The sequence below is a fragment of the Pogoniulus pusillus genome, chromosome 17, assembly GCF_015220805.1.
Source record: "Pogoniulus pusillus isolate bPogPus1 chromosome 17, bPogPus1.pri, whole genome shotgun sequence".
In the NCBI taxonomy this organism is placed as follows: Eukaryota; Metazoa; Chordata; class Aves; order Piciformes; family Lybiidae; genus Pogoniulus; species Pogoniulus pusillus.
The window spans coordinates 24,974,094-25,001,793 of NC_087280.1; the positions used below are offsets into that span (position 1 = coordinate 24,974,094).

General features: G+C 47.1%; 1 protein-coding gene across 5 annotated transcripts in view; it reads right to left on the reverse strand.

Moving 5' to 3' along the window:
* Nucleotides 1-27,100, reverse strand: part of TMC3 (transmembrane channel like 3) — a 31,819-nt gene extending 4,719 nt beyond the window's left edge. The window contains exons 1-17 of one of the 5 annotated variants that reach the window (XM_064158159.1): nucleotides 13,507-13,822; nucleotides 12,243-12,386; nucleotides 10,910-10,985; nucleotides 8,863-8,944; nucleotides 8,093-8,199; nucleotides 7,485-7,583; nucleotides 7,257-7,399; nucleotides 5,714-5,861; nucleotides 4,837-4,880; nucleotides 4,533-4,680; nucleotides 3,708-3,817; nucleotides 3,498-3,576; nucleotides 2,782-3,021; nucleotides 2,002-2,130; nucleotides 1,312-1,379; nucleotides 957-1,085; nucleotides 108-218 (exon numbers count right to left, since the gene is read on the reverse strand). In XM_064158159.1, coding sequence (XP_064014229.1) covers nucleotides 108-218; nucleotides 957-1,085; nucleotides 1,312-1,379; nucleotides 2,002-2,130; nucleotides 2,782-3,021; nucleotides 3,498-3,576; nucleotides 3,708-3,817; nucleotides 4,533-4,680; nucleotides 4,837-4,880; nucleotides 5,714-5,861; nucleotides 7,257-7,399; nucleotides 7,485-7,583; nucleotides 8,093-8,199; nucleotides 8,863-8,944; nucleotides 10,910-10,985; nucleotides 12,243-12,386; nucleotides 13,507-13,616 — 1,967 coding nt within the window. In that variant the 5' untranslated portion in view covers nucleotides 13,617-13,822. Of the gene's footprint in view, nucleotides 1-107; nucleotides 219-956; nucleotides 1,086-1,311; nucleotides 1,380-2,001; nucleotides 2,131-2,781; nucleotides 3,022-3,497; nucleotides 3,577-3,707; nucleotides 3,818-4,532; nucleotides 4,881-5,713; nucleotides 5,862-7,256; nucleotides 7,400-7,484; nucleotides 7,584-8,092; nucleotides 8,200-8,862; nucleotides 8,945-9,064; nucleotides 9,321-10,909; nucleotides 10,986-12,242; nucleotides 12,387-13,506; nucleotides 13,823-17,372; nucleotides 17,517-18,151; nucleotides 18,231-27,018 lie in introns of those variants that run through there. The other 4 variants (XM_064158160.1, XM_064158158.1, XM_064158161.1 and 1 more) reach the window with 4 other exon arrangements.
* Between the last annotated feature and the right edge of the window lie 600 nt (nucleotides 27,101-27,700).

Here is a 27,700-nt window from a genome sequence, read left to right on the forward strand (position 1 = left end):
GGTTTGTGTTGTGGGGTTTTTTTTTCCCCCCAGTCAGTAATCTGGATGTTAATGAACCTGATTAATTTACTGTGAGAGACCATTTTCATCAGTCCATCAGAACTTACCTGAAGGGACCACAGCTTAAAGATGGCTTGTAGCGAGCAATAGCAAAGATGGTTGGGAGCATGCACAGGAACAGCATGAACAGCAGCATGGCCAGGTAGAAGTTGTTGGACCTGCAACGAGGCAAAACGTGCTTCAGGTTGTGCTAGGGGGAGAAAAAAACAGAGGCAGCAGCAAAGGTGCAAGTCTGTATCTACCTAACAAGTTCAAGATCTACATTTCCGACCATTCTGCTGTGAGATTAGGAAGTCAGAACAGAGCCAGCTTAAGCAGGCTCTTAATGATCAAAATCCTATTTGCACTGCTTTCCAGACTGCTGCTGCAGGCAGAGAAGTGGCTGTAAACACCGGCCTTGCTGCCTGCTTGTGTTAGGGCAGAAAAAAAAACAGTGCCAGAAGTTGATTCATCTTCAAAACATGTCAGAAATAATTGATTTTTAAGAATAAAAGATGCCCTAAATTGTTTCCATTTCAGATAAACAAGATACTCATCTTGAGAGGAGGAAAATGGGGCAGTCTGTTGTGAAATGTCACAGAGAGCAGCAGGCACTTGGCAGCTTTCAAAGAAACATGCAGAAATAGGACCTGCAGCAATTAACTGGTGGGGGCTTGTGCTCAGGCAGGTGGGTGTGGAATGAAGCATTTCTGTGTTGGTTTAGTAGCAGTCCCCAGACACGTTTTTGAGTTCTTGCCATTCTATAACCACCCTGCTCTATGAACCCACCAGTTTCTCACTTTGCTATCAGTGTTACTGTCAAATTTGATTGGCAACTTGCAGAGCTAAAACCTCTTCTCACTTCTTACTGTGCACAGAGGACATTCCCCCTGTCTGCTGTTCTCTTTTTGACTAACCGAGAGGCTCTGAACACCTGCTGGTGTGGCACATTGCAGGTCAGCACAGCCCAGCTCCTCAGGTACATCAGGCCAATCAGCTTGAGGACGTTAAATGCTGGTAGGCAAGGTGAAAAGAAAGCTCCCATCCTGGAAAAATAAAATCACATCAGTGCTCAGTGTCACCAGAAGCAATTCTAATAGCAAGAGAACACAAGAGTCAAAGGCAGGAGCCACAGCTCACTGCCACCAGACACATGGCAAAGCGCAGCAGGCTGCATCGCCAACAGCCTGCTTGAACAGGGCCTGGTGAGGACCATCAGACTGCCTCGGGAATCAGGCAGCAGAAAGCAGTAAGTCACTGTGGAGCACATACCAGATCATCCCCTGATTGTAGACCAAATGCAAGACGTTCTCTGCGATTTTGAATTCTCCATACTCTGGCTGCAAGAAGCGGTGCAGGATGAGTACCTTGAGGTCATCTTTTTCTACACATCATTTATTAGAAGCATCTGACTGGAACAGTCTGCAGACAGCAGAGAGCCTGAGACATCCAGATCACACAACAGCCTTTGGCAGGCAGTGGGAGCACACTGAAACCTGCTCTGGAGCAGAAAACAATTCCTCTCTAACTCACCTTAGCGAAGGAGAAAGAACAATCCTCAGCCTTTCATACCAACAGCTTCTTGCTAACCAAACATCACTCACCACACTTAAGGGCTATGCTTTTGGTTGTGTCATGGACCACTGTCTACATTATGGATGTAACAGCTACAGAAAAGGGGATGCGAGGAGCAGCTCCATGTCCTCTGTCTCATCCTTGGCTCTGGGACTGCTCTGTGGTCTCATTTTGGGAAGGACAAAGCTTTTTTGCACCACGGCCCTGGAAGCAGGCTTGATAAAATTATCCAGTGTTAGCATCTACCCTGTGCCCTCCAACCTAAGCTCAGAGTGAGCTACAAGAAACTATCTGTCTGATGAAAGGCTTTAAAGGAGTTTCAGTACTAAGGGAAGGAGCCTACCCACCTTCAGCAGCTTGGTGTGGTGAAATAAAGCCTGTACTCACAAACTTGCTTTCTAGATCCCAGCACCAGCAGTCACTCAAATACCGGACACACAGCCCACGGAAGAAATCAATCAGCAGGATGCTTGCCACTGTGAAAATCATGTCGATGATTGAAAGCTTCAGCATCTCCTGAAATGAATGTGCACATGCCCTGGCTCGTCCTGCAAGCACATCAACTGCGCATGGCTCTTTGCAGTTACACTTGTGCTTTGGCTCAAGCTTAGTATCCTGAGAGAGCACAAGCTGAATATATAAATTATTTCCTTTATAGTTTTTTCTGTTTGACTTTTCCCTTACTTGCCCTTGCTCTGGCAAAGAGAACAAATATTATCAAGCTTGTTGTGTGCATTCTATTGCTTGCTGCAATAAACCCCTGCCGTGATGGAAGGCTTCGAGCTTCCTTTCACATGACTGTTCTGAAAATTCACCTAGATGAAGAGCAATGGGCTGGCGTTTCTGGGCACCCAGTCGTTCATTATACTGGCTGCTGGCATGCATACTTGCTAAGTGCTTTGTGAGAACAAATGCTTATTCGTCATAGAAAACAGAACTGAAGCCTCGCAAAAGAGCATTTGCACAACAGGAAGCACTTTGTAGATAGTGAAGCAAACACAAAGCTTGTGTCTATGGCCACATCCCTCTGCGTAGCCTTTTACTTTTCTAAGCAATCCTCAGCTGAAGTCTGGAATTTGTATAGAGAAAAGCTCTAAAACTGGAGACAGCAAACATTATGTTAATTTGTTTTATCAGATGTGGTGACATAATAAATCAGTTACATACTTGACCGACGTATGTCTCCCAGCACTGATCCTGAGGGTTCTGAGGGTTAAAGGAAGCTGTGTTGTTAACCAGCGAGTGGGAGACAGTCAAGCCCTGAGTGAGACTCTCTTCCAGCGTGACAATGCCATTGCTCTTAATGTGTAAATCAGGAACAGTTGTAGAGAAATTGTCTTCTTTAGAAAGAGTTTTGGTTGCTAAGAAGGTGGTGGAATTGCCTGCATTGTTGTTAACATCAGAGTCCTGAAAGAAGAAACGTGCCAAAAGCTCCTGTTTTAACTCTACCTCCAAGCAGATGTCTGCAGCTTCTGTAGCACACACAGAGGGGCTCCCCTAAGTGTAGCACTTGGGTCGTTAAACAGCTGTCAATGTACAGAGTCAGATGGAGCTTGTGAGGACAGCACTGAACGCTGATTTTAGGTAACTGAAATATTTGGTCAAAAGTGATGGTTTGGTTTGTTTTAAATAGTTAAGCAAGGCACAGAAATCTATTTCTCTTGTTACAGCAGCAATGGAGTGGATCCTGTCATCCCACCAAACTGCAGGGAGCTGTAAACCACCACTGTAAACTCAACTGAACTCTACAGTCCTACTGCTGTAACATGTTTTAATCAATTGCAAACAGAGTTTCATCTGACATCACATACAACACAGTAAATGGAATTTTAGCTACAAAGCCTACTAGGCTTAAACACCACAGAACGTCAGGTGAAACTTACTGTGACACTCATGCTGTCCACCTTGTCCAGGAGAGCAATGATTAAGCTGTAGAGGTTTCCCAGGTACAGAACAAGAACCCTGCAACCAGCAAGATTAAGACACAGGCTACTGACATGCACTTCTGATATGTTCTCTGGTTTGGCTGCACTAATACATGACCACAACACATCTCTCCTCTTCCTCCCACACATCCTGTATAGCGCCCGTACCTGGCGAGCTGGAAGCGAAGAGTGGTCCTTGGGTGATACATCTCTAGAGCTGCCACAAGCTCAAAAGCAGAGGGTGCAATCATTGTGATCAGGGACACCACCACACTGACCTGCAGAGCAGAGACAGGCAGCTGTTCTACAGCTGTTCATTAGGTCTTCCATGGTGTCTCCAGTGCTGACTGAAATGCTGCTGCTGCACAATCTTTAGGGATTGCTTTTCGTGAAGGAGATGCTTCAAAAGGTCATTAACGATGTTAGTGTTACAGTGCTGGCCACTGCTCTGGAGCACCACCCACAGTCTGTACACTGTCGCTTTACAGTTACCACTGTATTAATTGCAATAAAAACTTAACCTGTGGGAAATAAGGGCCAGCATGTTCCTCAGGAAAAGGATGAGAAGCTTCACTACAGCTCTTCCCTTCCTGCTCCCGCTGCCCACTGGTTCCTCTGAATGGAAACACTAGCAGAACTTCACTGTCACCCAGACGGTATCAAAAACTACTGTCCAAGCTGATTCCTTTCTCGTCCATTGGCCCAGAGTTTGTTCAACTCTCTCGTGAGTGCAAAAGTCGATTTCTAAGTGACAGCAGTGTTTATGCTTTGTCCTCACAAAGCAGGGGCCAGCCAGACCTGCAGTCTCTGTGAAATGAGGTGAAATGAGGACCTGCCCCTTCGGCTCTGCTAACACTTTGTTTCAGAGCAGAGGGAGCAACTGCGTGAAGACAGATCTAGGTAAGCAGCACTCTGCCTTTGTTTATTTCTCCTGGCTGATCTCCTGCAGTTCACACCTCGGTGGCACATGGAGGTGACATCAGGACAGCCTACCTCATTCTTTTCCCAGAGAGTCAGTTCCTTCTTGGCACGCTCCAACCTTTGGGATCGATCCACCACAAAGTATATGATGTAAATGCTTCCAGCAAGAGAGAGGAGCACAAGAATGTTTGCAATGATTCTTAAGCTGATAGTCACTGCCCTGGAAAGAGAAACAGAAGCCCCAGCTAGTACAGTAGGTTGGCTTATGGCACCAGGGGTCTTTTCTAACATGGTTTCTAAAAGAGACAAGCAGGTTAGCACTGCTGTCTGCAATGAAGCAGTGCTTTGGCAGGGGTCTCTGGTCTGATATACATACAAGTTTTTGCTTTTCTTCTTCTCCTGCTCTTCCAGTATAGCTTCCTTGAAAGAAACACAGCATTAGCATTTTAACAGTGCTCAGCAAAAACGGTGCACATCTTTCACAGAAGGTACCAAGGATATGCATAAAGAACTTCACATCCTGGGAGTGCAAATGCGTAGGACCCCTCTGTGCTGCCCAGCTCCTCAGGAGGGCTGAGGAAGCTGAAACAGGGAAGGAGAGTTCCGAGAGACACACGGAGCACTCAGACCCTCATGTGCACACCGTCCTGCACGGTCAGTGGGCTACAACCACAGCTTTGTGCCTACAGAATCCAGGTCAGCAGTACAATGCAGAGCTGCCCCAAGCTGTCCTGACTGCACTAGCTAAATATCATAACCTGCTAATGGAGTGAGCACACCACAGCTGGGAATTCAACTGTGGTGAAAACCACGTCATGTTCTTAAGTTCTACCTGAAACCCAGCTGTATCTGATGCAGTTCCTGACATTAAGAGGGCAGTAAGCTGTCCCTGCTCATTTGTCATGTAGAGGTGAAATCAATACCTTCACACAGCTAACGTGAACTTGATTCTATTAACCAGTGAAACTGCAGCACAAGCAAACTTGTTTCTGTTTATCTACCTTGTCATACACACACAGAGTGGCACTAAAGACAACTTCCCAAGAACACCACAGAGGCCTTGCTGTAACAGAAAGGCAGCATCAGCAGGCATGCTGTGACACAGCAACACCTCCCAGGCATGTGATACCAGGCAGACAGATCTGCAAATGAATACCCCAAACCAGCAGGAGATGCAAGGGAATGAGAGAAAAGACCTCTACAGCCCACAGGATACCAAATCCACTCTAGGCAGTCTGAAGGTCATCACTCACCCTAATGCTGTTAACTATGGCAGCAGCTTTGCTCTCTGCAGCCTCGGGGTTTCCAATTAAGTAGTCCCAGGCACAGAAGAGTCTCCAGCAGAAGGTGTAATTCTCATCAGAGGCACTTGCCAAGCTCATTCTTGAGTTTTTTGCCATTCTGCAAAAAAAAGATCCCACAAGTGCTCAGCTGTTGCCCGTGTGTGCAGATGAATTTGAAGCACATCACTGGTCTGCTTGATTTTTTTTGGAAGCCTGTAGAACTGCCAACAGTTTGCAGCAATTGGTGTCATTCTGGGCAGCTTCCTGAAGAAGATGACCCAGAGTGAAGCTGAGAGCATGACCTTCACTTCTGTTTTCCTGCAGAGGTATTAGGGCACTTCGGTACTGGCAAACAAAGCAAGCACACCTCACTAGAGCTCTGCTCTTTAACACATCTCAGTTTGATGACCTGCAGGCAAGATCCAGCCGGAAGTTCTCTCAGTAAGAGCACTGTTACTGTGATTACAAGCTAGTTTGGCAGACCTGATACTGATGCACAGGGTCTACCTGTTTTCTGTATTGTTTTAACACTCAGAATAGATGTTTTGGTCTACTACAGATCCAGTGCCACTGTACAGACCTTGGGGGAAAAGAAAATTCACCAACTCATCTCAGATGGGCAAGAAGGCAGTATTGCAGTGTTAAGAAATGAAATGAAAATTAACAGCTCATGAAAGAAAGGACATCCAAATGGACAGTGTTAAAAGGGGAACTGTGAGTAGCTGAGCAAAGAGTCAGTGAGCTGAGTCAGAAGCAGCAGAGCTGATCATACCCAGAAACTGCGGCTGTGGGGATCAGGGTCAGACATCAGAGACCTCTGACACAAACCAGCAGGTAGAATAGAGAAGGGAAGGTCTGGCTTCAAAGCTGGGAGTGATTACAGGTAGTGCTGGAAGTGTCCCTGGAATGCAGTATGACAGATAAATAGGTGTCCAAAGGCAAGGGAAAGCAAATCAGGAGAGGGTAGAGTGACCTTGCTCCTCTCCCAGCATTGCACATTCCTGGATTTATGGTTAGCTCTCTGCTCAGTAACTCCTGGCCCTCCAGCAGCATGGAGCAGCCTGCACTTAGATGAGGTGCCACAAACCAGCTGAAACAATGTGCACTACAGTCCCCTCTGGGGTGGAATTTTGGATTGCATTGCAATAGGTGTCAGTAATAATGCTGGAACCATACACTGAAAACAGAGTTACAGCAATGTCTGTGCTAGGAAGCAGGGAAATAGAAAGGGCTTCTGTGAGAGCTGGGCTGCCTGCTACACAAACACAAAGCACACAGACTGTGGTGGGTGCTGCCCTTATTTTATAGACTGGGAAACTGAAGAGATAGCAGAGACAAATGACAGCAAACTACAGAGCAAGCTGGAATTAAACCCAGCCTGCCTCTGAACGTTGGCAGGCTTGAACAGGTGAATGGAGCTGTACAGAAAGAAGAGAGAGAAAGTGAGATAAATGCAGCAGGAAGCACTGCCTGGGCAAACAACTTCCGGAGCAGCAAAAATGGCAAGTCTTACTTCTTCAAGAGGATGATGAAGCTGTAAGCAAACACTGCCATTCCGACAAGGAAGTAGGCGAGAGGCAGCCGGTACCCAGCTTTCCCGATCCTCCTGTCGCGCCCGTAGTAGCCGTAGAAGAGAACAGAGTACTGGAGGTAGCCCTGCAAAGAGCAGAGCCCGTGTGAGAGCAGCAGCTGCTGCCTGCACAGCAACGGCAGCCAGAGAACAGAGTGGGTTTAGCCTTGCCCCTAGTGACCAGATGGTGTCCAGGTCTTGAGCAGATGCAATGTGCTCCTTGGGGATGGTCTTGCTGAGGGTGCTGCCAAACGGGGCTCCGGCCAGCAGCTGGGAAAGAGAGAGAACGTCTCAGAAGCTGTGCAAGCCCATCTGATCTGCGGCTGCACAGCACAACCCACCAAGAGCTGCCCACATGGATGAGACTATCAGGGGAGCAAGGAGCAAGAGCCCAACCCCACCTGCCTACAGCCTCCCTTCAGGTAGTTGTAGAGAGAAATGAGGTCTGCCCTGAGCCTCCTCTGCTGCAGGCTGCACACCCCCAGCTCCCTCATCCTCTCCTCACAGGCCTCTCACCAGCTTTGTTGCCTTTCTCTGGACATGTTCCAGTACCTCAACATCTCTCTTGAATTGAGGAGCCCAGAACTGGACACAGCACTCAAGGTGTGGCCTGAGCAGTATTGAGTACAAGGGCAAAATAACCTCTCTTGTCCTCGGGCAGAACAAACTCCTCCTTCACAGGGGAGCTGATTTGACATGATTTCAAGGTGTGCCATCTATTTAGTTCAGAAGGTGCAGGAGGGAGCATTCTGCTGTGGCTGCCAGCACCACCTGCTTACCTCGGGTAAGACTACGAACGCTCCTGTCATTATGGTCAGCACAATGTTGATTCCAAACAGCCATCTCAAGAAGATGAAGTAGGAGGCAACTCCAGACCCAAAGTGACCTTAAATCAAAGGAAATAGTTCCCTGAGCAGCACAGTCTGTAGAAGCCCAGACCACCAATTCGTGAAGCATTATCTGAATAACAAACCCCAAGGAAACCCCTTCTTGTTCACGCAGAGTAGGCAGCAAAGCAGAGACAATGCTAACATGGCACTGAGGGAAATCCACTTCCTACACCTGGGGATGTCTCCTGGCCACCAGTGGCATTTGGCCAGAGGCTGTTCAGCTGGGGGACATTTGCACACATTCTGCTTTGCTGCTGTAGCACAGAGGTGTGACCTGACTGACTGTGTCACATTAGGGGCTGCTCCAGCCGAAGGACTCAGGCTGGTTACTCAGGCCACAAGCACACTTCTCCCTGGGCTGGAGGATGCTGCACCATGAAATGGCATAACTGCAACCAAATCTTGCTGCATCTTCAGAACCACAACTGGACAAACTTGACCCCTAGCCAAGACAATAAATGAGAACTGTCCAGTGTGTAAGTGCATAACTATCCAGGAAAAGAAGGAAAATAGAAGCTTTAAATGAAACAAAAATTACTGCTTAAGTATGCATTTAACCCCAAATATTATTTAATTCAGTAAATTAAAAAAAGAGAAACCCTAAGACTGCCTTTTAGCAAGGGCTTTGCTGATCAATCCCATTAAATCTTTATACTTACTCTCAATTTTCTTTATTCTCATTTCCCAGGGAATAAAGATGACCACAAAGTTATATGCAAGGCGAAGAAACTTCCTCCAAAGCTGAGAAAAGAGCAAAATGTGACATTTGTGCACGTGAGGACACGTGAAATGCAGACTGCTTTGCTCAGGTCTCCTCTATCCGGTATCATAAGACATAGTACAAACAGTAATTACAGAGACCTCGGAGCGTGTCTGCAGGTAGGGTGGGTGAAGCAATCCATGGCAGGGTTTAGAATCACAGAAGGTCTTGACTCAGCCAAATGCCAACAAAGCCAAGACGTCCTTTATACACCCCCAAAAGGTACAGTCAGCAGCCATCAATCTACATCTTTTACACGTAAAGACCACGAGGAACCACCAGAAGCAGCCACTTGGTGCCGTTCTCTATCCACTTCCCCCCGGCTGGCAGTGGCGGTGAGGAGGGGCTGCAGAGAAGCAGAGAAGGGCCAGGCAGCAGAAGCCATCCCAGCCTCTGTGGCTGGTGAGGGAACCCCACTGCAGTGCACTGAACAAATGCCATTTCTAGAACACACCAAAGAGAAACTAGCTCAGAGAAGCAGAGCACCCTGGAGGAATTGTTGTCAGAGGGAAACTAAGGGTCTGTATTCAGCTGCCGAAGTCTGAGCTCCGCCTGCCAAGCTGACCCCTGCACAAGCCCTGGGCCCCTCTTTCACTGTCACTTTTCAGCCTCACTCCTCACAGAGGCAGGGGAAAGCATCCTATGAGAGGGGCAAGACAACCTGCATGTGCCAGACTCAGAGCAGCTTGTAACCTGTTGAGTGAGGGCTCCAACAGGAAAGGGATGTTTTATATCATGCATTATGAAGTCTTTTCAGTCCAGTTAGATGCTCAGAGCTCTCGGTTTAAGGCAGCAGCTGTATCAGTATTATAGCAGGTAATCTCACCTCCTAAAACCAAAGGATACTTGGCTGCAGTGATTTCATTTTCATGGCAGAATGGGTATTTTCCTACACGAATGGGAAGTGTTTTAACTGGACAAAGCAGCTGTGGATGGACACAAGGTCTGGGAGTAAAGCCTCTGTTTTTTTACAGGAAGGAGGTGCTGAACAAGTCATGCTCTCATCTCTGCTTTACTGACTGCATTACCTACTGCAGTCTCTTCCTAGTTAGCATCCCAGCTCCACTGAAGCCAAAGGCAAGCCTCAGTGTTTAAGATCATTTCCGACTCGTATGGCGTCTGGCACAGGCAAAGGCAGAGCAAGGAGGAATGGCTTCCTGCCTGGGCAGCAGCGCTGCTCTCTGCTGGGCCAGCCGAACAGAGCAGCGTGCACCCACGCAGCCGCTGGCTCCTTCACATCAATACAACGCAAGGTCTCCTCTTCACTCTCACATTCCTGCCTTTGTGGATTACAGTAAATTACTAATTAAGGTCACAAAAATATTCCTGACTGCTTAGATGCCTGAAGACATGGGGCAATTTCCTACACATTACTGATTTCCAGAAATGAGAGCCAGGAGCTATTTTCAGTGGTCTAAGTAGATTTGCTAAATTAGATCCAAATTCTCTGAATATTATGCAAGCAAAAACCTTCTTTAACAATGCCTTTGCCATAACCTGTTGTAGGATTGTCTGCCAAACCACAAGCTAGACACATCTTTCACTACTGAACTATTGAGCTGTGGCCCCAGAGCCTGGTGAAATCAGTCTTCAGAGAATACTGGCATCGTGTTGCTGCTATCTCATTCCCTCCACCCCCTCTAGCAGGCAGCACTGTTTGGAGAGTATTTGAGAGGAAAGCTTATGTTGCATTAACAGAAGGACATCCATCCCTCACCACATCAAATTAGTCTGCAAAAATGTCATTACTAAATTCACAATAGGAAAAAAAAAACCCAAACAAAGGAAGAGAGGAAAAAGAGAAGCTTTTAACTGCATTTTCCTCTCTCTCTCTCCAGAGTTCCTGACGTGGAGATCAGGACTGCAGAGCAAACATCTGTGGATGAAAACTGGAGATGTCTTGGTACAGAAAAGGGCTGTAATGTAAGAAGAAAAAGCAGCCATACCTCTGCACCAGCAGCTTGGTAACCCCTGGTTCTGGTGAGCCTCCCTTCGTACTTCAGCACGATCTCCTTTGCTTGCCTGCACGAGAAGGTGCAAGCTCACTCTGCATCCAGCTCCCAAAGCCCCTCACTCTGCACAAGCAGAAGGCAGTTGAGGTCCCAAGCGCTCTGAAATCCAGCTGTGGGCTGTCTCACCCTGAAATCCTTATCCAGGCAAAGCTTATCTCTTCTCTATTTTTACTGACACTTTAAAACCAGAGAATTTTGTCTGAGCAAACTCGACCTTCAAAACTTTGACTGCAGGCAGAGTTTCCTATTCTGTGTTGTTTTTTTCCCCCTCTAGCCTTTCTCAAAGTCTTTGGGTGCAACCTGAAGGAATAAACTGAAAAGGTCTCCATTATAGTCTCGCTGATCTCATGTGGCTGCTCACAACTCTTCTGCACGTACGGTGTAGTGCTCTGGCAAGACGCAGAGGCACATCTGCAGTCTTTGACCTCAGCAGAAGGTGGATGGGGATCACCAAAATCTGATCAAGAGGAGTGGGAAGGCAGTGAGTCACAGACTCTAAGAGACAAAAAGCTCTCTTTGCTCTCAGGCTTATGCAAGGGCTTTGCTGCTGCCAGGGACTCCTTGTGCCTGAGATGCCATCCAAGCATCATACAGGGCTTTAAGTGCCAGATGAAGAGGGCAAATAAAGCAATCTCCAAACAGATCACACTGTGAAATACCTGACACCATTTAAACAGGTGGCCCAAAGAGTTAGGCACCTACTCTGCCACTGTAAAGGTGGAATTATTGACACAAGAGTCGCAACCTGAAGGTGTGGAACATGTTACTGCTGCACTGAACATACCTTTTACACCTAGAAGTAGCCTGTATTTCCTGCCATTTACCCTGCCTTAGGATCAAGACCAGCTTCTGGCCTCACACCGTGCCACTGCCACAGGCAATCACCCTGGAAACGGTAGGCTGGCTTTAATCTTTGAGACAGAGTGAAACCATTTAGCTTTACATCTCATTCCTGGGCATCTCCAACAGCCTTTCCCTGGGCCACTGGACAGCTGACGTGCTGGTCTGACGGCTCATAGCCAAAGTGTGACTTCTTGCTCTCTTCTGCACAGTGACTGTCTAAGGGGAGCTACAGGAGACACCTTCACCCGCAGGCTTTGCACCACGAGGCTGCTGCCTTCAGCTAATCAGACCTTGTCAGGGCAGCCTCCTGACATGCTTTCCTGGCCACTCCTCACCATTTCATCGCTTCCAGCTGACACTGCAAAACCCCTGTGGCTGTAAGCAGTCATAGTGAGCCTGAAAGCCTCCATGTAAACCCCTGTACCTGAGCGCCCTCAGCTTCTGCCTCATGGGCCACGGCCGGCAGCGGATGTTGGACATTATCTCCTTCTGGCACTGGATGTTCTGGAAGATCTGCTCTGGGTCGTGGCTCTCAGCCTTTTCTTCACCAGCGTCCTCATCCGAGTTGCTGGCAGCCGTGAAAGTTAAAACAAGACCAATCAGTCCCATGCAGACCCCTAGCAAACTGCTGGTTTGCACAGGACCCAAACTATCACAGCATCAGGGCAGCAGTGAGCTGGGGAACACACCTTAAGACTGGTGAATATTTTGGATGGCTTCCCCATTTCCAGGATGCTCCTCTTTTCCTCCCCACCAGACACTGCTCAGTCATAAATTTATTGCCACTCTTCACCTCAGTCTTTCCTGTCTGAGCCTTTGCAGCTGTGCAGCTTGCACACTGTGCCAGCAGGGCCCTGGCTATTTTTCTGGCCCAAAGTGCTGCCTAAACATTTCCAGCACAAGACCTCACCTTCAGCTGCTCCCCACGCGGTGCTGCTGGCCTTTTATTTTGATTGTAATAATGACAAAACACTTTCTTGCCTGAGGGGCAGTGGGGGAAGGGGACACACAGATGCTTAGAGCATGGTCACCCTCTGCTCCTGTTCCCTACTAGGGGGGGTGGGAGCGTGGAACCCCCCACACCAGAAGTTACTCTCCTCTGTCAAACGACCAATGAGCTTTCCTGCAGATGGCTGTGGGTGGCTGTTAAATCACCTTTCCCGTGCTGTCACCACGTGACATGAAGCAGCAGCAAGGTTCACACCTGCGGACACTTAGGTCTGAAAACTCATGGTGACTCTTTCTCCTTGAAGGAAACAAAAAAGATCTGACATACTTGAGCAGCCACCAACTAGGAAGGTTTCTCATTGCTTTATTATTTCTGTATTTGTTGGGAAAGCTTCCTTCAGCTTTACTGAAAAAGCAACACCTCTGAATTGCATGAACCTGAACCATTCCCGGCAAGGACGTGTTCACCAGAAGGCTGGTCCTTCAGTCCAGGGTCCTGTCCCCCTGCTCACAGGGGACATTCGAGGGAAACATCTAATGAGGCAGCAGAAGTGCAGAGTGATTTCTTACCCTGCTGTACCCTGAACCCCACTGCAGTTAAGCTGCTTTGTGTAGTACAGAATGAAAAATTACTTTTGTGAAAACAAAAATCCCAACAAAGACATCTGAGACACATCTGTCTAAAATGAAAGGACAAGATCCCACCTCTGTGCCAGGTGAGGGACCCGGGAGCCTCTTACCTGTGGGGGGGCTCCTGGTAGGTGTAGATGCCAGCCTGCCGCTTTGCCGGGCGATGCTTCTTGCAGGACTTGGTAGGTTTGACTGCAGCAGAGCCCGCGGCCGCTGCCATGGGGGCAGCTGCTGCCTGCCCCAGGTGCAACTCTGCCGCAGGAGGAGAAAGCCTTCAGCTCGCCTGTCGGATGTCTCCCGAGCAGCCAAATGTCATTAGGTAGAGAGCAGCCAGCGGCTGCGAGCCCTGCAGAGCTCAGGGCTGCTGCCTGCGCCCCGTGCTCCAGCCTGGAGAGACCTCCGCGGGCAGCGCCTGCCTTAAAGTGGCAGCGCACAGCAGCCCCTGCCAGGGCACTTTCAAACGCGATGCCCAAAGCAAGGCGGGGAGTAGAGAGCAAGGGCGGGCCAGCCGCAGGTCTTAGTTCAAAGCCGAGCATGCCTTGCCGTGCATGTGGTGTTCCCTCAAAGGGCCATCCCGCTGCACCCGCGGTGCTCCGGGGGCTGTCAGCACTGAGTGCCGCGGACCTGCTGCTGACAGCTGCGCACGGAGCACTCGGGAGAGAGGTCCTGCTCTGCAAAGGCCACAGCTTTCATTTCGGCCTTCACTGGCACAAACATGCAACGTCCCTCCCCTGCAGGACAGCCCTGACACAAGCTGCAGCTGCTGCTCCCCTGGGTCCCTGCCCCAGCCCCTCTGCATGGCCTCCCTTTGCTGCACCCAAATTTACAGCTTTTCTTCCGGAGGGATCAAAGGAGCTGCTCTTCAGCCCAGGACAGATTACCAGGCAATTCACTTTTCCTTCTGAGTTGTGATATCTTATGCACTGTTCTATTAATTACTGCATCATCTTTAACATATTCACAATAAGCATTACCCAGATTATTGTTCACAATAATGGTTGTGCCTAGAGATGAAACACCACCACCTGATTCTCATTTATCATTTCTTCACCTCACATACAGAGAATCACTTCAAAAGAAAACAAATGGACTGGTTCTCTGAGCTTCAGAACTTGCTAATCAAGAACTATTCTCTCTCTCTCTCTCCGTATGTCCTGTGGCAAACTCTTGCACTTCCAGGCCTCACCTCCCATCCTTGAAGAAGGCTTGCACTTTCTCGTGTGGTGGGGAGGATGCACACCATGCCTGCTGTATGACGTTATTCCACCTTTAACTACTGCCATGTGGGCATGAACCTGCTCTACATTTTTGGGGGGGACTATGGCATCTAAAGAACTTGACACACATCAGGTGAATTTCCAGAGCCTTTCTCCATCACAGAAGTTGCAGATGCTCTGGGCCATATCAGTAACAGAGTGAAACAGATCAAGAAATCTCGATATGAATAGTTTGGCCATAATTAGAAGCTCACCATATGGGAATAAAGGGAGAGTTTGCAGAGAGTTCTCACTTGTTCCTAACTTGGTATTTTCTCTCCTTAATAGCTCTGTGCACAATGCAACAAGGGTTTAATGTACATAAATCAATGGTCTGTGGTAGTTAACTTTCCTTTGCAGCCTGTGACAAGAAAGAACATTAAGTTCACCCTGCTGAATTTCCTGTAGGGAACAGCACAGGCTGCTTTTCCCTAAAATATTGCCACTTGCTGAGATGTTTTACTTTTCCTTGATCACAGTTCTGGCCATTGTACTAAGTTAGTTAGCACAGCCCTGGAGGTGTTCAAGAAAAGCCTGGCTGGGGCACTTAGTGCCATGGTCTAGTTGACTCAATAGGGCCGGGTGCTAGGTTGGACTGGATGAGCTTGGAGGTCTCTTCCAATCTGGCTGATTCTATGATTCTATGCCTTATTATTGATAGTTCATTTGGTGTAACTCAGTCCAGACTTTATATATGACAAGGAAGGACCAGACAAAGACAGCTTCCTACTTCCAAATCTGGGAGTTCCATCAGTGCAATGCAGGAGAGCACCAAAATGGAAAAGAAGTGCCCCTAGTGCCACTATTTGGAGTTCAGTAACATCAGGCAGTTGCATTCTGCACCACCACATCCACTTTCCCTTCTGTCGCATGTGCTTGACTCTTAAACCCAGTAAAAACCAACGGTGCAAACACCACCTAGCCAGGCTGCTGGCTGCAGAAGTTTTAACAGGAACTGAGCTTGTTAGTCCTGACTCCATTCTGAGCATCTCTTGCACAGCCCTCCTTTGGCCACGCCAGAGACTAAAGGGTCTGTGATCCCATTTCCAGCCTCCCCAGAAGGATGGATCAAAAGGATTTTACTTTTTCTGTGCTGCATGTCATGATTTTCACAGAGAAGTCTGTGAAGCTGCTATGTCAAAGCTCTAACAGCCTCTAACTCTCTGTACCATACTTAAATCCACCAGCCTTGGAAAGGCTTTCCTGTTTGGCTGCTAGATCACAGGGCAGGAGAATAACGCTGCTCTGCTCTCTGTCAGACTATTCATCAAGTGAAAGCAAACAGCCAAAAGGAAGAGGTATCAGCCCAGAAATGTCTCCAGCAAAAGCCTTATCACCACTTTCCAGCTGCAAAAGCAAACAGAGGAACTGTTCTGATGCCAGCAGTGCCCACCAAGGCTTTGATGCTCAGAGTGTGCTGCAAACACACCCATGTGTTTTGACCTGCTGCAAGACATGCTGCCCATTTCACAACTTAAAAGCACCAAGAAGTCAGTCCAAATAGATGTCCTTGCTTGCAATTACTCCTTTGCACCTTGGCCAATGGCACAGCACCGCGGGGCCAGGTTCTGCTGCCTTAGCTCACGTGACCAAGTGCCTCTCCACTCATCTGAATCTACTCAAACCCATTAGCTGCCCACTGTGTTAAACTCATCCTGCAGATAGACATCTCGCTAAGGAAAATTCCCCTACACTCAGAAAGTAGGTTTAGACCCAGTGACATCCTGAAATCCCTCAGAGAACATAAACATCTCTAAAAACTAGGGGAGGAAAGACTCAGCTATTTCTCCCTCTATACTAAACTGGACTTTTGGACACCCTAATTCTTGTTTGAAGAAGCCACACTGGAGAGGTTAAGAATGAACATCCCAGGTATGTCCCAGAGGTAACTACATTTCAGAGAGGAAGCAGCACCCTTCAGTGTGGTGGAGGCAGAGAACTCCCCAGCCCATGGAAATGCCAGCTTCAGTGGTTTGCATAGCTTTCATTAGCTGGCATAGCTTAACATGTCAGCAAGGAAGACTGATTCAGGTTTTGGTTAAATTTGCTAGCAGAAAGCCTAAAGTCTGAAGAACAAAGGGACAACTGCAGCCTGACATTCACCCAGCTCTAGTGGTGGAATGCCACAGAAAACCTGGAGTTCCTGGCCAGAAGTAAATGCACAACCATCAGCAAGAGGCTCATGAGTTCTGGCTCTGCCTGTCAGACAGAAGGATGCAGAGTGCTTTTTAAGAGGAAATAGAAAGTAGGCTTCAAGAGCTTATCCCCGAAGCTGGTGGCATCCTGCAGTGGCCTCATTAAAGAACTCAAACACTCTATTTGTCTACAAAGAGGGTTCTGGTTTTACTTTTTCGACTCAGCAAGCAGGTTAGCAGCCAGAACACCCAGCTGCCCATTTCAGCATGTTCTATGCAATCCAGAAGCCTGCTGGGGTTTGGTTTACTCTGAATTAATACTACAGGGGTTACAGATTTGGTTTCAATTGCCACTAAGTGAACGTAAAACAGGATGTTAACCTTTTACTGCAAAGCTTCCAGTGGCAGCTCTTTGTGTGCAATAGGAAGCCCCAGATCTGATCCGTGGGATCATTTTGCTTTCTCAAACACTCATCCAGGAAAAAGCTGGGCTGCTGAACCTTGCTTGCTGCAGATTCAGGCAGAGTAAGCCATATTGCCCGTGCTTGTGCCTGCCTGTGGAGATTCAGTTTGAGCTTTACCCACCTTTTCAGCACTGCAGTTGAACTCTGCAACCTTTTCAAGACCTCATTGCTTGGGGGGTTCACAGCTCTGCTGATCCCACTTTGAAGAAGTTCAGAAAGGACCAAATTTTCCAGTCATCTTTGTAAAGAGATAATATTACTGCTCCTGTAAAAAAAAAAAAAAAGGTATGGGGAAAAGTATTTGGAAACACTGAAAAAAGAGACTCAAGCATCTCTAAGTGAAATAATTGTCAGTGGTGCTGAAATTGTTCAGCCCCATAGAACCGGGAATGATGCTGTGCAGCAGCTGAGGGTAGGTGAAAACAAACTCTCCTCTTTTGAGGACCTTTCCTCTTAAAGCTGAAAACAACCCAGCTGGACTTCAAATAAAGATATTCTGTTCTCAGTTCACCTCTTTAGTCCCCAATGCCAAAGTCATTATTTTAATTTACTATGAGTACAACAGATCTACTGAACTCTCTTAAGTCATTGTCTCCCCATAAGATTGTACACCCCAGCTTTAGAGGGCCTTTGGCATTGAAGTAATTAGTTTATTGTCTAAGCTCTTCACAAACCAGATGGTCACAAAATATTGGAGAGGAAATACCTGTCTCAAGAGCTCTCTGCTGCCAGAGCTCGCTACATACTGCATGACCTTGACAATGCCTTTTGAGCTGCAACCTTAACAGCCACCTTAAATCTTTTATCTTGCCATGTTCTCATTCTCTGAACTTTGTGCATTCCCTGCCATGGAAGGGTTTTCACATCAATTACACAGGAAATGAAGCAAAATGTAATTACAGTGTCCAGCAGTTGCAGGGCAGATAGATAGCATGAGGCCTGGAACACAGGTCAAGAGTCAGCTTTCCATAAATGTCATCTGTTAGGAAGAACACAAATGAAACATCTGTTACTAGGGCCACCCAGATCTAAATGCTGCCATGGCCTCATCGCTACAACAGGGAGCTAGAAGGTGGCAGTGATGCCAAGTTAACAGCTTCCAAGCCCATTCTCACAGGGACTTTCATCCTTTGCTTTTACACACTGGGACTGTAACACAGGCTAGGAAATTCTATTACAGGACATCAAATGGAGTTATCCCATGCAAACATCCCTGGGAAGGTTAGCCCAGCCATTTAATAACCATCAGCACCCTCGCTTCTTCAGAGCAACAGATTTTCTCCTCAAAGCCTTTTAGTCTCAAAAGGAAAAGACACAGCAAGGAGCTCTCGAGTGTTCTGGACTGGTGTGATTCATGTGAGCAGAAGGAGCACCACAATGAGCAGTAAAATCACACTTTTGCCTCTGGCTTCAGTGGACGTAAGTCAGACTCTGAGCCTCTCTCTGCCTTGCCTTAGCCTAGTTTCACAGCCTAGTTTTCAGAAGAGAGCCCAGGACTCTCACATCTTCCAGGGAAGATCTTTTCTTAACCCAGTTTTGCAGGGTAAAGATCTCCCTTTTTTGGCTTGTTTGGCTTTAGGGTGGCTTTGTGTTTGCTGTCCTCAGTGCAAAAGAGTTATAGAAAGAATGCAAAAATAGAGCTGCCAAACATTAAATAAATACTCACCAAGCTGTAATATGTGTTTCAAATAACCATTTCCTGCAAGGCCCTCATGCTGCAAAGGTTCAGGCTGCTGAAATCACAGCTTTCATCAAGGTTATGGAGCCTGGGTATCTGAACCCACAAGCCAGAAACAACTCTTCAAGCTGTACAAGTAGTGTGGAGCTTTTCTCGGGTACCCTGGCAAAGACCTGCTCCTTCCTGCCGCACACATTCCACAGCTGCTGGGCTTGGTCAGTTCTTGCAGAGCGCTCACTGCTCTAACGGTGGGTGTTAGATGCCTCACAGGTGGAACGTTTGGAGAAAGCCATACTACTAATCAGTTAACTCATCTAAGATCTGAAACATGCTGCAAACGTGTATGGACTGCCTCCAGGGCTCAGCCTATGGAAAGTAGCTGAAGTCTTGGTCATGGGTCAGTGGCTTTTCATTAACATTGCACACCATCGTCCTCTGATCAGCTCCCCTCTGCTCCCCTGGTCTTTTCCTGCTCACAGTGTAATCAAGAAGTTCTCTAGCCACAAAATATAATTTTCACACTTTAACAAACCAACCAAACAAACCTTCTTCTCCAAGTTTAGGATCTGTGATTCTTCCCACAATTTAACAGTGCCTCCAAGGTGAAACCTGAATGCAGAAACTGTATCAGTGGAATCAAATCAGCTTTTGGTAGGTTTAAATGAGTGCAGCCTCTTTGTATACTCATAAATCTTAGCTGTAACTAACACTGATCTGTTTAATCGGGTAACTGCTTTAACTGCTTAAGAATTAAACAGAGCCTTAGGTATTAAACCGAGTCAGCTCCAAGTTAGGAAGTTAATTAATTCAACCTGTGCAATTTGTGCGCATGGATAACCTTCACATTTGTGTTCTGATGTGAAGCACACAAAAGTGAGGGAAGAGAATCCCTGCTGGTGTACGAGCACTCATGTCTAAAGGGATGGTTACCAAGAGGCAAGAAAAAAGGATAAAAGTAAATCTGAAAAAAAAGAAAAGAAAGCCAGTGAAATTTAGTTCCTTAGCAAGTCTGACTTTTATCTGTGAAAGGGTTTCCCTTTGAGGCTTCACTTCTGTTAAAACACAAGGGATTTTCTGCCATCACAAACACAGATGTTTCCTTAGGTCTGCATAAATGCCAAAAGCTCTTCGTCTTAATATCCACTCTTGAAGGACTTCTCTGCTAATGAGAATGGATCTGTAATTTAATAAGTAATGTTCCTGCATCTGCTGCGGGTCCTTAGCCCATCTCTGCAATGTGAGGAAAAACAGGAAGAGGACAGCATAGTGCTTCTAATTGTAAAACAAATGTGTATGTGTGATGAATTTGTTGCATCTAGTGTTGATGGATAGGCTGAGGACCCCTCCATCTGCATGTGACAGCAGGCTGAGTGCAACTGTAACACTGGATGTGACTTGGGGCTTGCTGAATTAAAGGCGTTGGTAACTAGTTTCATCACTAGACCTGAGCTGGTGAACCATCCACACCTCTCATGACATGTACAAGCACAAGTCACCGCGAACAGCGGCACTTCCAGCAGAATTCCCCGGGCTCAGGATCTGCTTCCTGGCCGGGGCTCCCGGCAGCCAGGCAGCTCCTCGGGGCCGTTTCCTCAGCGAGCAGAGAGCGCCACCCTGTGGCCACGCTGCCAGGGGTGCTGCTCGCTGCTGCTGGCGCCCGGCTCCTTTGGCGGATGGATTCTGTCTTCAGTAACATTAGCAAACACAACGCTGACAAGAAGATGCTTCCGCCCAAAGAGATGGGTACTTTACTGGGGCATATTCTGACCTGAACATTTCTTTTCGATTGTCCTAACTTCCTCTGGAAGATGTGAAACGTTTTCCTTGGCCATTTGACTAGCAGCTCTCCCACAGCTGCAGCTCCTGAACCAGGGATTGGTACAATCTAAAGCTTCAGGTGCACAGGCTACTCAAAGAGCAACAATCTTGACCCACACGATCTTTTTTTTTTTTAAATTCTCCTTCTTAGCTGTCCATCCTGGAGCAGCTGGAAACGTGAGAATGCATTCCAGCTTTCTCCAAAGTCTGATCCCACACCCTCTTCTCTAAGACAAATTCACACATTTACAGAGGCATCTGCTGAGAGGGGAAGCTCTCATAAGTAATTGGATAGTTTTGATCCAAAATGTGACTCCATTGTCGATGACAGGAAAACCATCTGCCTGTATGGAATCAATATCTTGTAAGTGCCAGATGATACCCTGAGCTCGGAGTGCAGAGCGCAGGGCATGCCGCGTTCATAGGAGATTTTCAAGAAGGTAAATGCAAGTCCCAGTGGGAACAGCAGAGGCATCTCAGCTGTCAGGGCATTATTCTGAAAACTGGTTTCTCAGGCTATAGTTTAATCCACTGGTTACTTGCCGTAGAAAGTCTCCATGAAATAACAGTAAGGGGATGTTGAGTGCTCTGCTTCTCCTGCACATCTAAAGTGGACAAATTCTGTAAAATAGAAATGTTGAAGTTCTAAGTCCAGACATTTAAGCTGTTCTGCTTAAGAACAAGAAACTAATCTGATTGTATTGTAACCTGATTTGGAATTTGTAACATGACCTAATATAAAGCAACCAGAACAATGAGATTAGAAATCTGCACTTCTCTGAGGAATGAAGCAGAATAAATCCACAGACATATGCAGAGACCAAACAACTGGAATCTGAGATGGATGCAGCTAAACAAGACTCTCTCATTTGAGAAGACCTGCAGTGATTTCCTGGACCGTTGAACAGTAATATCATTTGCTGCAGATCAGTTAGGGACAAAGAACACCTGAAAGGTCAAGCCTCTGAATCATAAGTCTTCCTTTTGGCAGGTGAAAACTCTCATGCACCCATTCTTGATGGTGATACTCTCACTCTGGCCAGCGTAGCACCTAGCAGCAAATTCCATAATGGAAAGAAGAAGCACAAAAGCAATGCCCAGAGCATTTTTTCCTGGTTAGGGAAAGTGTCTGCAAAACAGTTTATAGAAGTGGGAAGTGTAGCAATGCACCAACTACCAGACAGCAGCCAGAGTAAGCAGACTTACACCAGGGCAGATGCTGTAGGTCAAAGATTCAGGATGCTGTCATACCAGAGCCAAACCAGTCTGAATGAAACCCTTGTGAGACAGGGGTGATAAGCAGCATCTTGGCAGGACTAAAAGTGCCACAAAGCCCAGAATATCTGAAAGGTTAATCAGTAGTGAACCCCACTGACATTTGTGAGCCCTCCATGCTTCAGCAAATAATGCAAACAACACAGGGAGAGAGATCTATCAGACCAGGGCAAACTCTTGAGAGACTCCTAGGAAAAGAAGTCATGGGGGAAACGCTGAGATGCCTGAAGAGTTTCTTTCGGCAGCAAACATCTTTCAACCCCAGAGAGCCATGTCAAATTATTACACTCCTTTGATTTAAGTTTTGCATCTCATCCAGCATCTTAGGTCCAGCTGACAACTGCTTAATCAATTTCTGTTGCTTCTTTACCTAAATGTAGGTGGCTCAGCTATTTTAATCCTCTTCATTGCCAAGATCACCTGCTAGGGATGACAGCCTCTGAGCACTTAACTACAATAAACTGCAATTCCCTGATAAAAAACAAGACAATGTCTCTTTTTAAAACCCTTTTCTCTGTGTGCACTCCTGCTCACACAGGTCTTCAGGGGTGCACAGAGCCAGAGGAGCCTTAGAAAACAGCCGAGGCCAGAACATCTCCAGCTGCTCAGATGCACAAAGCTTCAGACACGAGCTTCTTGTGGCAGCCTTTTGCCACAGCCTCCCAAAATGGTGCACAGATGATCTTGGTTTCTAGTGCAGAGATTTACTCATCAGAAACCAGGTGCACATTTAGAACAAAGGCAAAAACCAGCACCAAGAAACCATTTCCATATTGCCCACCACATCAAGGAAACACAGTCACTGGGAGACTGTAACGGGTTAACCTGCCTGTTTGCCTCCAACATGGAAGTGAGGGGAAAGTAACAAAAAATCCCTCTGGGCTGAGTTAAAAAGCTTTTCTGAGAAAAACCGAGATCATACAATGCACAACTGCATCAGCCTATTTGCAGGAGCAGCAGGGCAAAACGCAGACAGCAGTAACAGAAGCCAGTGAGCTAGACCCTAAGCCAGCAAGCTGCCCAGCCCCCACCCATCCCGCTGCCATCCCTGTGGAAAGAGCCAACACCCAGAACCCTAAGCAGCACCTGGAACGGGAAGCCTCTCATGTTCCAACCTGAACTTCAAGCCCCAGGATACTTTGCTCCAGCAGCACCTTCATTTTGAAGCTGGCAAGATAGCAGCGTGGTTTTGAACAACAGCAGCGGATTTCAGCTCAGCCCACAGCGGAGACAAACCTGAGGACTGGAATCCTCCTTTTGGCATGCAGATGGCTAACTGTGGCCTGCTGGCATGAGGAGGCCATGGCAGCGGCAGGGCAGTATGCCAGAGATCTTCAGGAAGCTCCCCATAGGCAATCAAAGCAAAAGATCTTCAGTGTTCTGACCATACTCTGCCACTCAAGGACCAGAAGCAGTAAAGGAATGGAGAACACCACATGCTGTGGGAAAAGGCTGACAACAGGCAGCAGGACACAGGGATAAGCATTGTCAGAAATGGACCATTCAGTCCTTAAACTGTTGGCACTGCTGCCAGACACAGCTGAACCTGCCAAGTGCTGCTGTGCCATAACACCACAGACTTAGCTGGAGCCTGAAAAGGAGCTTCAGCTGCTCTGCAGCCAGCACCCCAAGCTCTGAACACCTACCTGCAGTGAGACTGCAGGCTCATGGTCAGTGGCGATGAGACAGGATTTTAAAACAGTGGACAAATTGCCTCCTGTGAATCTGCTGCCTCTGCTCACTACTGTTCCACTGCTCACCTGAGTGAGCAAAAGTTCACCGTGGCCGGGAAGCGAAGCTTACAGAGTTCAGCCTGCCCCAGGCAGGCTCCCCTGCTCCGGCGCCGCTCGGAGGCAGCGCACCAGGTCCCCGCCAGGGGGCTGCAGAGACCGCGGCGGCACCGCCGGCGGGGCCCGAAGCCTTCGGGATGCACGTGGACACCCCCGGAATGCTGCTGCTGCTCTCAACAGCGCAAAGCCTTGCGAAACTCGTCAAAAGCCCACTAAAAAGGATGGTGGAAACAAGCAGTCCCTCCCCCCTTGCATTTGATTTTCTCACTCGCGCGTTTGGATGCATGCTGCCACGATCCAACGCATCAGCAGCAGAGCAGAGGTTCTGCTTGTTTTCAAACAAATGTCATTTGGAAGATCTTTTGAAGCCACCAAACTTCTACAGCTGGGCTTTTTGTGTTGGTTATGGTGCCTGGCAAACCTTTCACCTCTCAGCTGCTTCTATCACTGCTCATGGTGCCTGGTCACTGTACCCCCTGCCTCTTTCCATGTTGTGGGCTTTGGCAATTGGCCACTCTAACCCTAGCTCAACACTAGCTATAGGTCTTCAGCTCTAATTCAGCCAAGGAGGATATGCATAAATCCAAACATATGCTGGAGTATGAAAAGCCTGTGTAGTCACCCAGCCCTGCAACACATGCTCTGACTAAGAAGATCAATACCATGAAAACAGAAGTCCAAGCCAAGGACTCCTACTCTATCTTACTGTGAACAGCTGCAATACAAATTCTACCTCATCCTACCTGAAACAGGTTTAGCATGAGTAGCACAAAAATGCCAGTCCAGGGAGATCTGCATGTCCTTACCCTAACTAACTTTCTGAGGTCTGAAGGACAGAGCACTGATTTGAGCCTGGGAACCTCTTTTGTCAACACAGCCTAGGATCCAGCTTGTACTGAATCATAGTCTGGAAAGTCCCACAAGGAAAACACACAGAAGACTTCTTCAAAATGCATCTTTCCCCTCTTGGTTGAAATTTAGCTCTTACCAGGTTTCTCTGCCATTCCAAATTCTCACACTTACTCAAATCCATGTGATGCTCCACACATCTGTTGGAGCAGATTCTTGGCTAAACAGTAGACTAAAGCCTACCTGCTTCTATCCAGCCATAACTACTCTCAGTGTCACATCCCCTGCTTACCATGCACCCACTTGTTGGGAGTATTGGTGCCAGATCAGCCATGCTTAGCATGGGAGCCAGACACTGTCACCGACCCTGGCTTTCGTCTGGTCCTAAGGAGAAGCCCTGTTGTTACCTTTAACGTGCCCACCCATCAGCCAAGCACATCTACCCTCACACACATAGCACCTCTGGGGCTTTTGTATCCCTCTTCCTGCCTCAGCAGGGAACAAAATGCTTCTGTGCCAGACCTTGATCGTCGCAGAAAAACCCCACCCTGATCCAGCTTTCCAAGTGAATCAAACATCATGGCCTCATCTAAACCCAGTCCCTTCATTGTCATGATTATAGTGTGTGCAAAGCAGTGTGAGTCACACAGACCTCCATTTGGGTAAGGCCACAAAGGCTTTGTTCTGTAAGCCCTGAATGTGCACAGCTAACCTTCTGAAATCAATTTATGAATCCATTACTTGCTGTTGTTCATGCTTGTGGATTTGAGGCTTGGCTTTTATTGAAGAGCTGATTGATTAATTTCAACACTGCAGAAACCTCTTTATACCAGGAGGACATTTTTGGAGGTTCATTTTCTAACTGAAAAATAACCATAAGGGTACATTAAAATTCTCTGATTCTGAAACTCAGACTTTTCATGAGGATTTGCATCTGGACAGATTTCTTTCAGTCACTGTATAACTAGAATTAGACATGTGGAGAACCTTTCCCTATTTCTTCTTCTACTTGCAGTTTACAGCCTCTAAAAAGGGTGAGAATTCAGAGAGCTAAGGTGCTCCAAAACAAGGTCCAGACCATACCATTTTGGCCTGAGGTCCTAGAGCTGTGCATGAATATGCAAGAGACACCGAACTGGACAAACCTGCTGATTTTAGCCACATACCATTCCTAAAGCAGAGGGGACAACTCACTCTGTCTGTTTCCCTGGGAAAATGTTCCATTTATGGAATTTCTCACCGAGGGAAAAAATAAAATTAGTATTTGAAATTAATTCCTGCTGTGACCATTTGAAGACAGTCATAGAATTGCCATTTCATTTATTTTCCATTCTAATTTAATTGAGTATGTGACAAAGAACGTGACAGTGGGAAGTGGCATCTTTTTGTGTCTATAGGTGTGAGAAAAGAAGGGTTAGGAGTAAATACTTGGGGAAATTTTGAATCTTCAAAAGCCAGCATGAAAACACGGGACATTTTCATGCATAATGTGCAGATCAGCCCTGGAGGTGAAACAACTTGCACTGCAATTGCCTGGGGTTCTGTAAAAACTGACCATTTTCATCCAGCTTTGGGAGCAAAGGAAGCTGCAAAAGAAAGATTCCCCTAGGAACACACAAGGCTGGCAGAGCACGAGGAGAGAGTTCCTTGTCCTGCTCAGCACAGCACTGCTTTGGCCCTGTCACTACAATCCTGTAATGGCTCACTGGGGCTGCTATAAAAATCCCAGCAAGAAGCACTTTTATGCCATACCTCAGCTGACACATAACAAGCATTGTCAGTGGGGCAAGAATGCTAATGTGCTGAGTGTTCAACATTGTCGAGTAGGACTGAAATTCATGCATCATCACTTGGAAGCATTTATACAGATTACAACCCAACTCCTCTGTTTAGATAAAACATTTATATAGATACATCCATTTGTTTTGAACTCTAGCCCATCCTGGGTGTATTCCTCTGTAAATGCTACCTCCAGAGGAATATCTGTGCATGTCTTACCAGATGATGGAAGCAAATGGAATATTCAAATGGCTCTGAAACATGTGTGTTTGGATCACTTCCATCTGTTGCCAGCAAAGGGCATATTAGATGAGATAGCAAACTAATTGAGTGCTGCAGGCTTTATAATTATGCAGCCAAACAAGTGACACAAAGAACAAATACTATTTAAATGGGTTTATGGTATCTAATATTAATGTCTTTGTTGGTCTCACCTGCTCCTCTCCAGACCTGTTCACTCCTCAGCCCTGCTAATTCTACAACTTGACAACACCATGCAGTTTTTCTCAGCTGAGATGTTCACCTGTCCTTCACTTCACATGCCCCTCTGTATGGTCAGGGGTTTGACTTACTCTTACCTTTCAGGAAGCACTGCGATGCAGAAGAACATTTAGAGATGTCCATGACAAGCATTTCTCACAGAAAGGTCACTTTGTGTCCAAGAGAGATAGACCGCTTGTCCATCCTTAGCCCTGCAATTAGAGACTATTCTGAGCTCTCCTGGAAGAAGCTTAAAACTCAGCATTGAACAAAAGACAGTGCTGTGACTGGAAATAAACCTTGTCTAGTTGGAAAATGTAGTTATTGAAAGGCATTTCTTCCCAGGACAAAATGTACACTAACTTCCAGACATCGGGCTGCCTCAGGAATCCCAGCCTTGGGGCAGTTGTGGCAGGGTGGCTGCACTGTGGGTGAAGAGCATGGGATGTGCTCTATGTATTAATGTGGCTCAAGAGATCAACATTTGTCTCTTCCTCTTACGTGGACAGCAGTGCCCTAGAGGTGGCTAACTCATTCCTATGTGACCCAGGAAATACTTGTACATGAAGCAGGGGCACAGTCTGTCCTTCATTTGGCTCATCTAGCAAAAAGCAGTATTAGCAGCTTTGAGAGAATGGAGGTGACTTCAAGCATCTGATAATTCACACTTGTCTCTTGTGCTTTCCTGGCATGGGAGCTGGCTTATGGCTGATTTCCACTGCAAGCAGGGAGTTTGCATTATAGAAGTCAAGAAGAGTCCTCACTTTCCCACCACCCCTC